Below are 16,335 nucleotides of genomic sequence, written 5' to 3'. Positions count from 1 at the left end.
TCTGATAAAAGTCTTGCTTTGGTAGCATCTCACCCTTTTCGTTCTCTTATCTGCCCCTCCTCTGTGCTCTCCTTCCATTCCTGAAGAGACCACTCCCTAACGCAGAGAATGTTCTTCCTCGGGCTTTTTGCCTTTTTGGTTTCTCCTACACGGGCCTGACTAACTGTTAAAAGCCTATTCTGGGTTCGATCCAAATTGAGAGTCATTTTAGACCTCCAGGGTCGCACACTTAGCCCCAGCACCACTCTGTGTAATAGTCCGGACTTGTATTATTAGTCCTGCGATCTGAAACTCGGCGGTGGCTTCTAGAACTCCACTGCCTCCAAAATTCTGCCGTGTCATTCTCCATTCATTCAGTCGTATTTATTGAGCGCGTACTCTGTGCAGAGCACTGTAGTAAGCGCTTAGAATGTACGATTTGGCAACAGGTAGAGACAATCCCCGCCCAACAATGGGCTCACAGTCTAAAAGGGGGAGATAGTCAACAAAACAAGTAGTCGGGCATCAGCACCATCAAGATAAATAGAATCTTAGATATATTCACCTCATTAAGAAAATAAGTTGAGTAATAAATAATATATACAGATACGCACAAGTGCTGCGGGGAGGGGAAGGGGGTGGAGCAGAGGGAGGTAGTAGGGGGAAGAGGAAGAGGGGTAGAGGGAAGGGAGGGTTCAGTCTGGGAAGGCCTCCGGGAGGAGGTGAGCTTTGAAGAGGGGAAGAGAGTTAGTTTGGCGGCTGTGAGGAGGGAGGGCATTCCGGGATGTGGACAGGTAAGAACGAGGGAACACGAAGAGGTTAGCAGCGGCAGAGGAGTGGACGGGCCGGACTGGAGAAGGAGGAGGAACGGGAGGTGAGGTTGGAGGGGCCCAGGAGGTGGAGAGCTTTGAAGCCAAGAGGGAGGAGCTTTTGTTTCATGCGAAGGTTGATAGGCAACCCCTGGAGCTTTTTGAGGAGGGGAGTTTCATTCTCCTGCTTGGCTCCAGGTAGCGTGATGAAAACGAAGTCACACATGAGCGTTGGCCCACTGAGATTGTCCCAGAATCCCTCTGGCCAGTCCAGTTCTTGGGTCTTTATTCGTGTAACATCCTTAGTATTTCAGGCATCAGAGCCAAAAGAAGTAGTGCAGAAGAGGTCAGTTCTGCAGGATGCTTGCATTCTATGTCCCGACTGTGCGAATGAGGTTGAGGAGGGAGAGGAGTGCCGGTTGGTGATGGCATTAACGGCACAAGCGTTCATCGAACTCTGTTGTCGTGCTAGGCAAATTAAAAATTCGTCCTCAAGGTGCTCACCGTCTAAGAATGGGTGGGGAAGATTAATATCTGGAGAGAAATTTGACAGTTCACAATGTTCAACTCAACTTGAGAAGCGGTTGAGATGCAGTACGGCCTAGTGGACGTAGCATGGGTTTGGGAGTCAGAAGGACCTGGGTTCTAATGCGGCTCCACCACTTGTCCGCTGTGTGATCCTGGGCACCTCTTTGCCTCAGTTCCTTCATCTGTGAAATGGGGATTAAGACTGTGAGCCCCATGGGGGACAGGGACTGTGTTCCATCTGATTATCTAGTATCTACCCCAACGCTTGGTACTGTGCCTGGCACATAGCACTTAACAAATACCATTAAAAAAAGAGGGCCACAAAAATGAACCGATGAAATGAGATATTGAGTCCCTCCAACCCCAGAGTCCCTTTGGAAAGCTGGAATATAATCCACAATGGTTGGTGTGCGTCCTCGGCATTCAAGATGGACTTCTGTTTATCTTTCTTCCCTAGCAAAGGGGTGAGAGGGCTGGGGGAAAGTCCTGGTAATCTGGTTTAATTTCCATGGTCCCGTGGAGCCCAGGAGATGGTCACCATCTCTTTCTAGCGTAGGTTTTTCCAAATCAAAGGTCTCTAGCTCTGTATTTAACCGAGTCTCGGAGCTGAAGTGTCTGATGGAGCTGGGATCAGAAGGGGGCCCAGGCCTCTGTGGATTTATGGGATGTTGGCATAATTCCTGAGCTGCTGGGACTTATAGTTCTAGCAGCCACTGTGCTTAAATGAATCCGTGGCAGGATCCCAGCTTCGTGGCCCCCTTTGGCCCCCAAAGATCTGACTGGGGTGGAGAGATTCAGACCCAGCTGGGTCTCTGCCCGCCCTGGCTGAGCAGGGAACGTGTCTGCTGATTCTGCTCTACCGTACTCTCCCAAGTGCTTAGAACAGCGCTCTGTGTATAGTAAGCACTGAATAGATGCCACTGATGGATCGACCCGTGGGCCGACGTGAGCTCCTGTAGCTCTGTTCCTCATGAGAGAAGGAAGAGAGAAGGTGGACGGAGGTCCCACCCCTTTTACGGTTGTCGACTTACACCGAAAGAACTTGAAAGAAGAAAAAAAGCGACTAGTAAATCATCTCAAGGAAAACCCTCTTCGTCTTTTCAAGTTTGTGTTATTTCATTGAAATCAGTCCCGTGAATTCTCCCTGTGAGATTCTTTCCATCTGCTTGCCTCTCCCTCACCAGTTTGAATTCATAACGGTTTGGAAAATGTGGAGTAGCCAACAGCGTTGACCTTTTAAGATATGTCCTGGTTCTTCTTGCAGTATTCTTTTTGTTATATTTTGATGTTAATCGGTTAATATTTAAGTGGTTCTTCCAAGGACTGTGGAATAGATTGCCTCCAGAAATCTGCAGCCATAAATTTTAGAGCTATTCAACAGGAAAAGTGGATGAGTAAATTTGGGGTTAGACAGCAGTCATTTGTGGCCTTCAGCGCCAAGAAGCAGTGGAATAGAACCAGCGGCCTACCCCACAAAGCGAGGCATTGTCTGAATTCTAGGAAATCATTCCTCTCCTGGCAGAGGAGTCAGGGGTGCTGAAGGTTCTAAATTCAAACACGAAGAAGTGTCTAATTGGGGAGGATGTAGCCAATGGCGGGGAGGTGAAACCCTCTTCCTTCTCTGTCACTCGGCCAGAGTTGTGTCCAGAAGAAAGTCTGTTTCTTTTTTGAAGAGGATGTTTAGTGGAAGTGTACGGAGCTTACCGTACGTGCCGGACTACCTCTTGTGTCCGTTAGCCAACGGTGCTGAATCGAGCCTGTGGTTTTGTTTGTGTAAAGCTGTTGCAAGGTTAAGAGATGGGGAGGAGTTCAGAACCCTGAAAGTGAGTTCCGTTGAAACTCTTTGAGCGTAGACAGACCTTAGGCCCCCGAATCCTGTTAAGGCTACACAGCTGCGGAGGCTAAAACCGCTTCCTGTAACTCCCGCATTTTGCCGAGTAAAACCCAAAGAGAAGGAGTTTGGGTTATTCGTTATATCTATTTCCCGGATTTAGAGGGTTCCGCTGCCGTGGACGGTCCTTTGCTTTTTAATTTTATAGCTACGATTTCACCGTATTTATCGCCGGATTCAAGGACGCGATTGCTAACGGTCTGGGAAATTAACGTCACGCTCCCTTTTGAGTGACCGTCCGTGAAGACAAATTTACGGGAAAAGGAAGTAGAGGCATACCTTGACTGTAAAGACCTCTGTGGTTACAACTAATCCTTTCTTATAGATTTTTTTTTCCCAGAAATTTTGTTTTTGGACCCAACGTGCGCAGGTCTAATCTTCATCCAATTGGGAAGCTGTGGGTGTGTTTTTAAGATATTGAAGCGAAATATCTTCAGGTTGCTTTTTTTGAGCTCAGTGAATAAAAGTCTACTTTTTTATTAGTTTAAAATGACTCACATTCGTTTTCAATATATAACATTTTAAAGCTAAACAGTAAGGTTTCAGAAGTGTCAATTGGGATGCATTATGCTGTAAACTGAATTTTTGTAAAAGGCCCATATATGCCTATTTTCAAACAAGATTTCACAAATGTTCAGTACCAGATTGCGTTTAGTGCTCTAGGCACAGTGATATTGTAAAGACCAGATCTCTTAACCCTATGTATCTTCAGTGAGCCAAGCGCATCATGTTGGCGTTACCTCCTAAATGTGATCTGGTCCTTTACCCCAGAGGGAATTTAAAGGATATTTTGCCCTAGTAGTGATTTAATGCTGCTCTTCACAGGGTGCTATTCACGTAGAGGGGAGAGAGATGGTAGAATTCTGTTTCTAAAGGGGGAAACTGAGGCAAAGAGAAATAAAATATCTTGCACAAAAACCACACCCTCAAGTACACGGTCAATCCAAGAAAAGGATCAAAAGACTCCTGATTTGGTCCAGTGTCCGTTACACTGAGCTAAATAGCATTGACAAATCTCTGTCTCTCTCTGGGACATGAAGCGGCTTTGCCTAGTGGACAGAGCAAGGGTCCGGGAGTCAGAGAGACTGGGTTCTAATCCCGGCCCCACCACCTGCTTGCTGTGTGACTCTAGGCAAGTCGCTTAACTCGTCTGTGCCTCCGTTTCCTCAACTGTAAAACGGAGATTCAGTATCTGTTCTCCCTCCTGCTTGTACTGTGAGTCCCTTGTGGAGCAGGAACCGTGTCCGACCCGAAGAAACTTGCATCTACCCCTCTGCTTAGAGTACATAGTGAGCACTTAAATACCTAATAACAACACGTCTTGATCCATTGTAGCATTTGTTGACTCCAGACTGGTGTTGCGATGGCATATCATCTCAAGGATAGTATATCAGCATCCTATCGGTTCGTTTACTACTGGCAGCAAATAAATTCACACAGCACTTAAGCTACAATCCCATCGTGTTGAAGGGAAGTACAGGGAATTGGTCATATTGAGGGGAGAGCGTAGACGTCGAGTGACCACCCCAACTTGGTATTGAGGCGTGTACGTCATGGGGTATAAATATCCACGAGCACTGGAATTCAGCCCCTAGAAGAGTTTATGAAGGAGCCATACTTGAGCTCTACCCAGATTATAGGAAATAAAGGTCTCGCCGGTCTCAGTTTCCTTCTTATAAATAAAATGCCAGTGAATCAGATATTGATATTCTGAATTTAAACACGAAAGTCAGGAAATGAAAAGCTATACTTTGTATTGCATCGTTAACTGGCCCGTTTTGCATGTGGGTGGTATTTTCAATTACTAGTTAGACTGTTAAATGTGATACTTTTATATATGAAAAAGTAAGGTGTGGGTAAGTTAACTTGGCCAAGAAAGCTTTTAGTGTTCTTCTTTGGAGTCCTTTTTTTTATCTTAAAATTCCCAATTTGAAGTGTTTCATTAATGTAGATTTTTATGTTGAGCAAAACGATTTGTTTAAATGAACCCGGAGTTTCTACATAAAGACCGTCTAAGAAGGCGGTGCGTGATTCTCAGTTCCATCAAAGCTCCTCTTTCTGAAGTCTAGAGGAAGTGTAATTTTGTGAATTCCTGGATTGGGAGGGGTGAGGAAGGTAACCAGAAGTTACCTTCCTCAGAGGGATGCGACGAGGAGTATTAATAGGGTAATAAGCGGAAAATGCCAAGAGATCTTTAAAGATACTATCAAATTCCTGAGTATTAGGGGACGTTCTTAAAAGTGACAACTCCATTTTATAAAGCATCAAAGTATAAAGGATGTTGTTCGGAAGTGAGCCTCACAGCATAAACTTGAGAAGCATTGTGCCTTAGTGGAGAGAAAACGGGCCTGGCACTCGGAAGGATTTGGGTTCTAATCCCGGCTCTACCACATGTCTGTTGTATGACCGTGGGCAAGTCACTTAACTTGTCTCTGGGCCTCAGTTACCGCATCTCTAAAATGGGGGTAAGAGTGCGAGCCCCAGGTGGGACAGGGACTGTGTCCAACGTGATCAACTTGTATCTACCCCAGGGCTTAGAACAGCGCTTGACACGTAGTAAGTACTTAGCAAGTACCATAATTATTATTCCAAAAAGGCGATCATGCTCTCACATAATATTTAAGTCTTTTAAGCCACTGACATGTTTTGAAAAGGGGTTGGCTAGTCACACCTCCCACCTGCAGCAAGCGCTTTCACCCAGACTGCCTCTGCACGGGAAGAATGTAAGGTTGGCAGTGAGAAAATGCTGAGGGGACATGTGGCTGGAATTCTTAGAGAAAGAATTAAATTCAATCACTTAAATCTATTCAGTGCCCCTTCCACCAGCACGACCGCTTTCCTGTAAAATAGTACGATATAAAAAATCTGTTTAAAGCAGTTAAGCTTAGAGACTTCCCACCTCTGCTTTTTGACCATATAATTGCTTAGAAAATGCTTTTCCAGAAATGCTTTTCTTTATAGAAAGGTTTCCTGGTTAATGTGGGTTTATCGGGGCAGCCAGATACTCCACGTTATGCTTTTAACCAGGTCATTCTCCTTCCACATACATTGGATGTAAATCAATCAGCGGCATTTATTGATGAAGACTTACTCTGAGCAGGAGTACCATACTGAGCACGCGGGAGAGTACTTTTGAGTAAGTAAACACAGACCTTTACCTGCAAGGATCTTACAGTGTAGTGGGGTAAAGCACACCACTCGTGTTTTCTTACCTATTGGAAGGACCTGATTAGGAATCTGAATTGGTGTCATCCTGTTGAGGCCCCGTTGGACACACCCAATCATTCAGTCAAGACTGCTGATTTAGCACCGCTTACACCCACAGCCGTAACTTGTTTATATTAATATCTTTATCCCCCTCTAGACTGTAAACTCTAGATTGTGGGCAGGGACCGTGTGCCTACCAACTCTGTTTTACTCTCTGCACACAGTCAGCGTGCAATCAATCCCACTGATTGATTGCGTGCAGCTCTGAATTAAGATGGGGGCAGCTAGGAAAGAAGGAGGTGATGGTCCTCCTGCCCTAATAAAAGAAACAGGATGAATCCAGAAGTGGCGTGATGGGTAGATCGGTGCGAGGTGAGGTTTTCAGGGGAATATGCGCCTGTTTGAAGCATTTTAAGGTTTAGATGAGACATCCAGGAGACGACATTCTGGAGAGTGAAAGAAATAATTGTACCTGAGAATATAGGAAGTTACTCATATAAACTGAGCTCTGTACTAAGCTCTTGCAAGAGTATAGAGTTCGTAGACATGAGCCTGGCCCACAAGGAGCTTAGAGTGTTGAGGGCAAGGTGCTCTCCCAAGTGCTTAGTACAGTGCTCTGCACAGAACAAGTGCTCAATAATAATGTTGGTATTTGTGAAGCACCTACTATGTGCCAAGCACTGTTCTAAGTGGTGGGGTAGATACAAGGTAATCAGGTTGTCCCACGTGGGGCTCACAATCTTCATCCACATTTTACAATTGGGATAACCGAGGCCCAGAGAAGTGACTTGCCCAAGGTCACGCAGTTGACAATAAATACCATTAATTATGATAAATAGCATCGATGATGGTATTCAGCAAATGGAAAAGAAATGGCAATGAGGAGTTTGTGCTCCAGAGGCAGTGGGCTGCCACCACAGTGTGGGATTGGGAATTAGGACGTTGGGGCTCTTGCCTTGGACCACTGGCCTAACCTCCTCACTCCCTGAAAACCCAGCTGTGGGAGTCACCCCTGTTCAGATAGTAACTGCAAATGTGAGAAAGGGTGAGTTCCACCAGGAAGGAAGGGGAGTATGTCAGAGGGCCGTGACCGAGCCCACTTTGAATAGGTGGATAAGTTTTTCCGGAGTCCCGTGTGTGGAAGTCTTGAATATTCGTGAAAGGGAGGTGAGGTCAAGAAGCAACAGGGCACTGAGATATTTAGGCATATTGTACTTAAATGTTCTCATGGAATCCCTTTATTTTTAATGAGCTACCACCCAGTAGCCTTTTTTGGATTGAAACGGCGCCTTCTTGTAGGCCAATGAGGAGCAAGGCATTTGAAGGCATTCTCTTGAATGACTTCAAGTAATCATGCCTGGAATTTCTAGAAGGCTTTTCTTTTTCTAAAGGCATCTCATATCGATGATTTCATTTTATCGTTTGAAGGCATTTTCTTGAATGACTCTTCATGTAACGTTGCCTGAAATTTCTAGATTGCTTTTCTTTTTCTAAAGGCCTTTCACATCAACGGTCTCATTTTATCCTCACAATATTGTGGTGAGAAAGAGCAGGTGTATCATCCCTGTTTTGTCGAGGAGGAAACCGAGGCCCAGAGAGATTAAGTGACTTGCCTAGGTCACTCTGCGGGGCAGCTCGGGTCGGCGTTCATTCCTCTTGGCCAGGCTGCAAGTTCACGTGGCTATCGCAACATTTCTTAGAGATGTCAGTGCTGCTTTTGAGAACAGAGATTCGCTGTAGTTGTGTAAATTGTGGGAAAGGAAATACCTTCTGTGTGAAATGAAGAGAAAATCTGGCCACATCATTTAGGGAGTCCGCTGTTCCGAGAATCACAGAATCGTGGTGATCCCTTAGCCTTCTCTAGGCTAAATAGCCCCAGTCCCTTTAACCTTGGCTCATCGGAGTTTTCTGTTGCCCTTCCCAGCTGGTTAACGGAGAATGTCCTGAGGGATGGAATCAAAAGGTCTACTGAAGTCTAGATAATTTGCATCTATTGCTTCTTTCTTGTCCATGAGGTCTGTAACTCTATCATAGAAGGAAATCAAATCGGTCGGGCGTGATTTGCTCTTCACGAAGCCACGTTAACTCGTCCCAGGTGCTACCAGCCGAGACACTGCCGGATGAACTCTACGGGTACGTCAGGGCGCTTGCGGAGATTTTCTTCCATTAATGTCCCGTTGGTTTTGCCTTCCAGGAAAGTGAAAGGAGGACACATAGATGTGCATCCGTCGGAAAAGGCACTCATTGTTCACTATGAAGTGGAAGCTACCATTCTTGGGGAAATGGGGGATACCATGTTGGGCGAACGGAAGGAATGTCAAAAAATGTAAGTGATCTTCAAGTTAGATATCAAGTGGGAGATATTTCAGTGTGACACATACGTATCAGAAGGTTGCCTAACTACATCGGGTGTTAAGCAGAAAAGACCAAGGTGCTGACTGTCGAAAGATGATTATGCTTGGAGACACTGGCCACGTAGCCCTATTGCAAAATCACTGCCTTGTGCAGTTGAGGCTCCGCATTTCCCTTCTTCTGTGAGGGAGAGAGGCTGGGATGCCCCTATAGCTCCTTTCCTGGGAAGTTGGGGACCAAAGTCTCTATAGACCCTTTGGAGTTCCAGTTGTCTGATGAATAACTTGATAATAAGCCCCCAGTTAAGTGTCACCTAGCCCAGTAAGCTGCTTGTGGTCAGGGATCGTGTCCCCCTAATTTTTTGTATTGTACTCTCCCAATTACTTAGTTCTATGTTCTACACAGAGTAAATGCTCAGTAAATGCCATTGACTGATTACTGACAGCAGCGTGGCTTAGTGGAAAGAGCATAGGCTCGGGAGTCAGAGGTCGTGGGTTCTAATCCTGGCTCCGCCACTTAGCTATGTGACCTTGGGCAAGTCACTTACCTTCTCTGTGCCTCAGTTATCTCATCTGTAGAATGTGGATGAACACTGTGAGCCCCACTTGGGACAACCTGATTACCTTGTATCTACCCCAGTGCTGAGAACAGTGCTTGGCACATAGTAAGGGCTTAACAAATACCAACATTATTATTATTAGTTCAGTAAACAGGACTTCTGGCTTACTTGGATGAACCTAGGGAAGCAACATTTTATGACTTTATGCTATTATAATGTATTAGCCAAATCTTGAAAATAATCACATTCCTACTTAAGTAGGAATGTATTCGAGGGGAGAAGCATTCTGTTATAATTGCCTTGGCTACTGTGACCATAGAGGAGATAGGCTTAAACTTAGCAGCATTTATATTGTCACTAAAACATTTAGGTCATTTGGTGATTTTTTTTTTCCTCCTCTACTAATCTAGGTTTTCCAGCTGAGGAAAAGAGTCAGGAAGATTTCTTGTTTTTGACCAATGCACTTTGGGACTATTCTCTTCTCTTGTCCCAGAATTGAATAATTATTGAATGCCAAGGGAAAAAAAAGTGTTTTTGCTGATTTGTGTTTTCTCAGAATTGTGGGCTGGCTGTGAATCTCGGGTGTGTTCCCCATTAAACAGAGCTGCACCAAAGATTTTTCTCCAGAAAAGTCTGTAGGAATGTAAATATGTGGGCGTTCATCCATGAACAAAGATACGTATACACAAAAGGATATACCGTCTGACTCCATCCTGTAGGTCCTCAAGCTGAGATGCTGCTTTCAGCTCCAGCCAGTGGCAGCAGTTTGACAGAGAAGCCTCCAGAGAAGTACTCTAGACAGGGGAAAGCGTCGTACAAGCCTCTGGAGTTTCAGAAAAGTCATCCGAGGGGTTGTTCTGGCCTGGAGAAAGGGTGGGAAAATCCGTGGGTTCACTTTTAAAATGGGAAAGCTCTACAAAGGAGGTGGAAGCCTGCCAGACCGACAGTTGTGGGAGTGGTGGGGGACTGGGAATGTTCTGGGAGTGTGAGATTTGGGAAAACGGCAAAGAGGAGAATCGGGGAAGACTCTTCAAGCATGGAAGTGCTCACATCTGTTCACTGGAGGCTTGCCTATTTCAAGGACCCAAAATGTAAAGCATCTAGCAATTTTACAGGGCCCCCAAAGTTCTGAAGCTCTTCTGTAATTCATTTCGAGCCCCTAAAATATGTGAAAATAGATAAGGCCCGAAAACAGCAATCTTACAGTGGTCTGCACACAGTAAGCACTCGATAAATAGCGTTGATGGCTAAAAAGCCATTGTGAAGATCATCTCCGGGATGGCTTTGGTTACTGTTCCTAGAAGTACAAGGTGATCATTTGATGCTGGCTATGACTACAAAATGACTGATTAAGTTTATCATCTACATTGAAGGTTCCCTTTTGCAATATAATGTTGCATTGTCTAAACTGCATCTGACACATCTTCACAGAACGCCTACCCCACGATAAATTATTTCAAATGAAATACTGATTCGAACGATGCGTTGTCGGTGTTGTGCCGTGCCACCAGGTCAACTGATGTTGGAAAATTCTAAAATATCTTACAGCATTCGTCTGAAGAGCCTCAATGCAAACACCGATATCAATTCTCTGGCTCGGAAGGTGGTGGAGGAATGTAAGCTCATTCATTCCTCCAAACTAGCAGAAGTGGAACAGCTGTTGTACTACCTGCAGAACCGCCGAGATGCCGTTTCAGGTAAAGGTAAGAACAGAGTCATTGAAATGGGGGTAGAGGAACTGGAATCAGCTTCTCTTTTGAAGTTTCCCAATTTGAGTTTCCTACCAGTTACCGGACTTTTCATTACGAGGTGTGTGCATCATGCTGTTCCTGATATCATTAACCTGGTAACCGTTACCACGTTAAACCAGCCTCTTGTCCTCTCCTGCCTCGATTGCTCTATCAGCCTCCTTGCTGACCTCTCTGCCTCCTGTCTCTCCCCACTCCAGTCCATACTTCACTCGGCTGCCGGGATCATTTTTCTACAGAAACATTCAGGCCAGGTTTCCCCACTGCTCAAGGAACTCCGGTGGTTGTCCGTCCACCGCCGCATCCAACAGAAACTCCTCACCGTGGGCTTTAAAGCAGTCAATCACCTTGCCCCCTCCTACCTCACCTCGCTACTCTCCTACTACACTTTGCTCCTCTAATGCTAACCTTCTCACTGTACCTCAGTCTCGACTGTCTCGCTGCCGACCTCTCGTCCAATAAGTACGATTGATTGATGAGGAAGGTGAAAAGAGAAAAAGGGAAGTGACAGAGACTAGAGAAGAGCTAGATAAGGCAAAAGTGTCATCTGGAGGCCATTTATATCTCTGCTCCTCAGCTCTGTATCCAGTTTTCTTGACATTGGATACTGGTGGGTGTCTGGGGGACAATCCGTGGTATTTAGTGAGTCCTTACTGTGTGCCTAAACGCTTGGGAGACTACAGTATAACGGGGTTGAGGGACACATTCCCTGCCCACAGCGAGCTTACAGTCTGAGTGGGATCAGGAGAGCTTCAAAAAATGATGAAATAAATTTAGGTGAATTTGGAAGAGAAATGGGGCTAGAGGTAGGGGCAGGGAGGGGAGGTATACAAGGAGGAATCCCCTTCCATGTAGGGGATTAAAAGTTTGTAGCTTAGTATGGTGCTTTGCACATAGCAAGACACCAGTGATTGATGTAGCTCAGATCAGTTTTGTATTTTCCTGGTTACGGATTTATAAAAAAGAAAATTGTTTCATCGTACATTTGATCTAATCATTTTTATTTTTAATTGTTATTATTGCTACCCTCTGGGATTCATTCAGGAAAATGTTCTCCTGACAAATGCTAACTGTGCAGGATTATCACTTGTTTACCAGTGCTCTATCCCCGCCTCCCCATGTTGTCCTTTAACTGATTTTTCTGATGCTTAGCTAACCCCAGTGCCACATTAAAAGTAGTCATTTGTCCATCAAATATTGTTAGCCCTACAGCAATTTAGCTTGTGGATACAGCTAAATTCAGCATCCAGAAGCACAGCTGTCCTCTTTCCAGGTAATGAAGAGTTTGCCATTGTTTGCAATTACAGGAATCCCTGACTCTAGAATCAAGTCTTTAGACAACTCCAAAGATGTAGCAAATCTAAATCTGTGCATAATGTAAGGTGGTTTTTTTTCCCATGTTTTAGATTTAGGACACTAGTATTCCTTGTGGAAATTCTTTAGTTTTACAATCAGAAGGGTGGGGTAGGGAAGGATTGGGGAGTTGGTTATATTTTGGGAAAATAGATGACTTTCCTCTTCAACGTCATCCATAATAGTAGTTTATGTGGCTAAATTTGCATGTCTCCTAAAATATGACCTTTATCCTTTATAATTTTGTGGAATTGGAAGCAATTAACCTACCCTTCAGGCTGACCAGCGAATGTGGTAAGCCACCAGTGCTTTCCGAGCCTGCGATATAAATCCTCATTAGTCACGGTCAAGAAGGCCCAGCTCAATAGTAAGCAGTGAATTTGGGATTTGGAACCAAGGTTATTTGGTTTCTTGGAGTGGGGATATTAATGGAAGCGGGAGGATTAGATGGTAATATGGTAAAATTGCTAGACTTGGTCATTATTTTGTTCCCTGTTAAACCACAAGTCATTCCTAGATACTCATACTCAGAATCTGTAATATATTCTTGCCTTAACCATTAGTTTGAGAATTCTTAGTGGGCCTCAAGCAGAAACCTCCTAAACTGGAGTCATTGCTTGAGCTTCAATACGTTAGAAACCTTCCCTAAAAATGGCAGCCTGTATAATTTAGCTTTGCTAGAGGCCGATAGTGCTAGATTTCTTTCCTAGGTTTGAGGTGGCCTGAAGTTTCACGGATGTGGAGACCAACGTCTGGTCTCTTCCCTGTTAGAGTGGGTTTTGTTGTCTTTGTGATGAGAAGCCCAGCTTACCATAGACTTGGGAAAAAGGGGAGTTAGAATTAGTCCACGAACCCATGCCAAAGCAAATACAGTAGGGTTGCCTTAGTTCGAGTAGTGGATATGAGGGATTTGCAGTTATTTCAGTGTTTCCTCTCCAAATCCCAATGAATCCAATTTAGAATGTGGCTACAGCACTGTTTTTCCTCAGTTCATTTCTAAGGTTTGGATGTTTTATAGATCAGTTATGTTTCTGATGTTTTGATGAGTGCGAAGCAGGGAAACCTTCCCAAGTCACCAGACTCTCTTCAGTATTTTCAGCGATTGAGATATGGTCAGTTATGCAGCCATTTGAATCAGTTCCCACTGACACATTTATTGGTATATTCAGAGATTTCCCTTTCCTCATTCACTGTTTGATATTCAAATTAGAACTTGGAACTTTTTAGACCCAGACAATCCAGAAGGTTTATGGAAGCACAACTGAGACTGTAGACTATATGCTCATTGTGGGTATGGAATATATCTCTTTATTGTTTTTACTCTCCCAAACACTTAGTACAGTGCTCTGCACATAGCAAATCCTCAGTAAATACAATTAAATGAACTAAGTTGGTCTGGGCCTGTTTCACTGAGCTTGAGGTAAACTGATAAAGTTTAAAAAATACACATAAAAATACATAGTGACATATGTTGCCAGTAATAATAAAAAAATGTATTGCTAAATTAGAAGCTTTTTATTCATTAAAATGGGAGCTGAAGAATTAAGGCTCTCAATGCAGCAACTGTAACCCAACCCCCTTATACATTTTACTAAAGGCCTTGCAAGGCTTGCCTGGGTTTTATGGACATCTAAAGTTATAAAAATCATAAGATGCTTATGCATAAACCAGCATCCCAGCCATTTTTTTAAAACTTTCACTTCAGAAAAGTATGAAATTTCCTTCATCCAAGAGTCCGGTTCATTATAGGTACCAGGATCGTCTTGCTAAACAACTAGTAGATGTGAACGAGGAAGCCTTGAATTGTGTGCTATATAGGGCAGTCCCTGTGCCTGATTTTTGATTTCCTTAGATGTCAGGTGGGGGAAATAAAATAGCCCTGTCGCACATCATGAAATAACATTACTCTAGTCCTACATACAGAGGCAACAGGACCTAGTGGGAAGAGTCCAGGACCGGGGAAGAGTCAGAAGACCAGAGTTCTTAGTCTTGGCCGTGTGTGACCTTGGACAAGTCACTTAACTTTGCTGTGCTTTATTTTCCTCCCCTGTATAATGGAGATAAACTACCTGCTCTCCCTCTTTCTTGGACTGTGAGCCCCATGGGGTGCAGGGACTGTGCCCAATCCAGTTATCTTGTATCTTCTGCCCCTGGTAAACACTAAATAAATTCCGTCGTTATTGGAGCTACACACTTTGTTATTCAAGGGATGATTTTTGGGTTTCAGGCTTATCCAGGATCTTTGCTTCGCCTCCCACCTGCTCCCTGCCTTTGGCCATTTTACTACCCATTAATGACTCCCCCAGAGGGTAGACCAAAGGTAGAGAGCAGAGAAAGGCCATCTTCTTACTTGTTGACAGCTGTGGTACAAAGTCAGAGAGGGGAGGAGTTTTAAACCCATTGAAATGCGGTTTGGGGACAAGCCATGATTTTCACTCATCTTTTCTAGTCCTCTCTCAGCACAGATAATCAAGAGTAAGTTATTCATGTATCTTATTCTGTGGGCCAAGAAGTAATCGGTGAATAATTGTCTAGACTCTGGTTTTAGCCATCCAGCTGAGCTAGAATCAAACCCCTCTCTCAACACATGGTGATAGTTGTGCAATCATATGTACTCTTTTTTCTGCAGAGAAAAAGGAGAAATCCACCAAGCCAAAAGATCCACCGCCCTTTGAGGGAACAGAGGTAAGACCTCTCTGGAAATAGAAAGAAGACTGAAGAAAATGTACTTTTGTTTTGCTTTGCAGTAATAGAAAGACAGGAATCAAATGGGTGAAATGTGGAATGAAAAAAAGAGTAAAAAGAGCTTTGAATAAACAAGTACTAAGGGAAATAAAATCTAAAGTACCAGTGTTTTAATCAGATAAAGAAGGAAAACATTGACCGTGACTTTTTCTGCCAAAAGTCATTGTGATAAAATGAGTACAGTTTGGGAACCTACTTTGAAACATGCTTTTTAACTCGGTGATAAAATCCTATTATTGAAATGATATGTTTAGTCTGTAGCAGTTGGTATAAGATCAGAATAATTTGTAACATTTAAGATGCAATACATTAAGAGTCAGTTTTTCAGGGCAGACTTCCTTTTTCCTTGGGTAATTTAACAACCACTGATGCCTTGTGCTCACTTGTGCCCTTAGGAAAGCAGGCTTCGATACAGAGGCTGATTGGAAATGTGCCCCTTTCCCTTAGGTATATTATTTCTGGGACTTTTCTCAAACACAAGTAATAGTTTCGCCCCATGTTGGCTGAATTTCACTTTCCTCACCTTTGTTTCCGCTGTTTTCAGATCGACGAACTTGCCAATATCAACGACATGGACGAGTACATTGAGTTGTTGTATGAAGATATCCCTGACAAGGTGCGGGGCTCTGCTCTTATCCTGCAGCTCGCCCGGAATCCCGATAACCTGGAAGAACTACTTCTCAATGGTGATTTGAATATATTGTCTTTTCAATAATCAAAACGCATCGGCTATTCTCCCTTCGGAAAACCCATCCTTGCTAGAAAAAGAAGCCATTTGGGGGCATTTAGACACACGTTTAGTCATTTTCATTAGCTTGGCTGGAGTTCTAATGTTGGATGAATTTTCTCTATAGTCACAGAGAAATTCAACTAGTTTTCCACATTTGTTACTATATTTAGATCAAATCGTGAAGTCTGACATTTCCTTTCCATTCAGCAGGAGTTAGTACTTGGTAGCAGAGGGCAAGGCGAAGAGAGTTTCACGTTGTCAGGGCTAGCGTTTTCACCATAGTGGCTTATAGCAGAAAGCTTCATTTTCATGCCCCATTTTTAATGACCCATAAATGGCTTGATATGGAGAGAAGTGACTTTATTTTATGCTAAAATCCTTTTGTTTTTAATCCTATTTATGTGCATAAGAACAAGATGTTTTCATTGTCTAGA

The 16,335-nt window shown here is 43.9% G+C and overlaps 1 protein-coding gene across 5 annotated transcripts in view; it reads left to right on the top strand.

The window, feature by feature from the left end:
• The window catches only part of KIFAP3 (kinesin associated protein 3), a 129,815-nt gene that overhangs the window by 7,589 nt on the left and 105,891 nt on the right, over positions 1–16,335 (top strand). For 4 of the 5 annotated variants that reach the window (XM_007668874.4, XM_029081026.2, XM_029081025.2 and 1 more), the window contains exons 2-5: positions 8,609–8,740; positions 10,874–11,028; positions 15,056–15,111; positions 15,716–15,857. In XM_007668874.4, coding sequence (XP_007667064.2) covers positions 8,609–8,740; positions 10,874–11,028; positions 15,056–15,111; positions 15,716–15,857 — 485 coding nt within the window. The remainder of the gene's footprint in view (positions 1–8,608; positions 8,741–10,873; positions 11,029–15,055; positions 15,112–15,715; positions 15,858–16,335) is intronic. The other variant, XM_029081022.2, reaches the window with a different exon arrangement.

Source organism: Ornithorhynchus anatinus, chromosome 16 (assembly GCF_004115215.2).
Source record: "Ornithorhynchus anatinus isolate Pmale09 chromosome 16, mOrnAna1.pri.v4, whole genome shotgun sequence".
Lineage (NCBI taxonomy): Eukaryota > Metazoa > Chordata > Mammalia > Monotremata > Ornithorhynchidae > Ornithorhynchus > Ornithorhynchus anatinus.
Note: the sequence above shows the minus strand (reverse complement) of the source record. Positions and strands in the feature narration are given on the sequence as shown.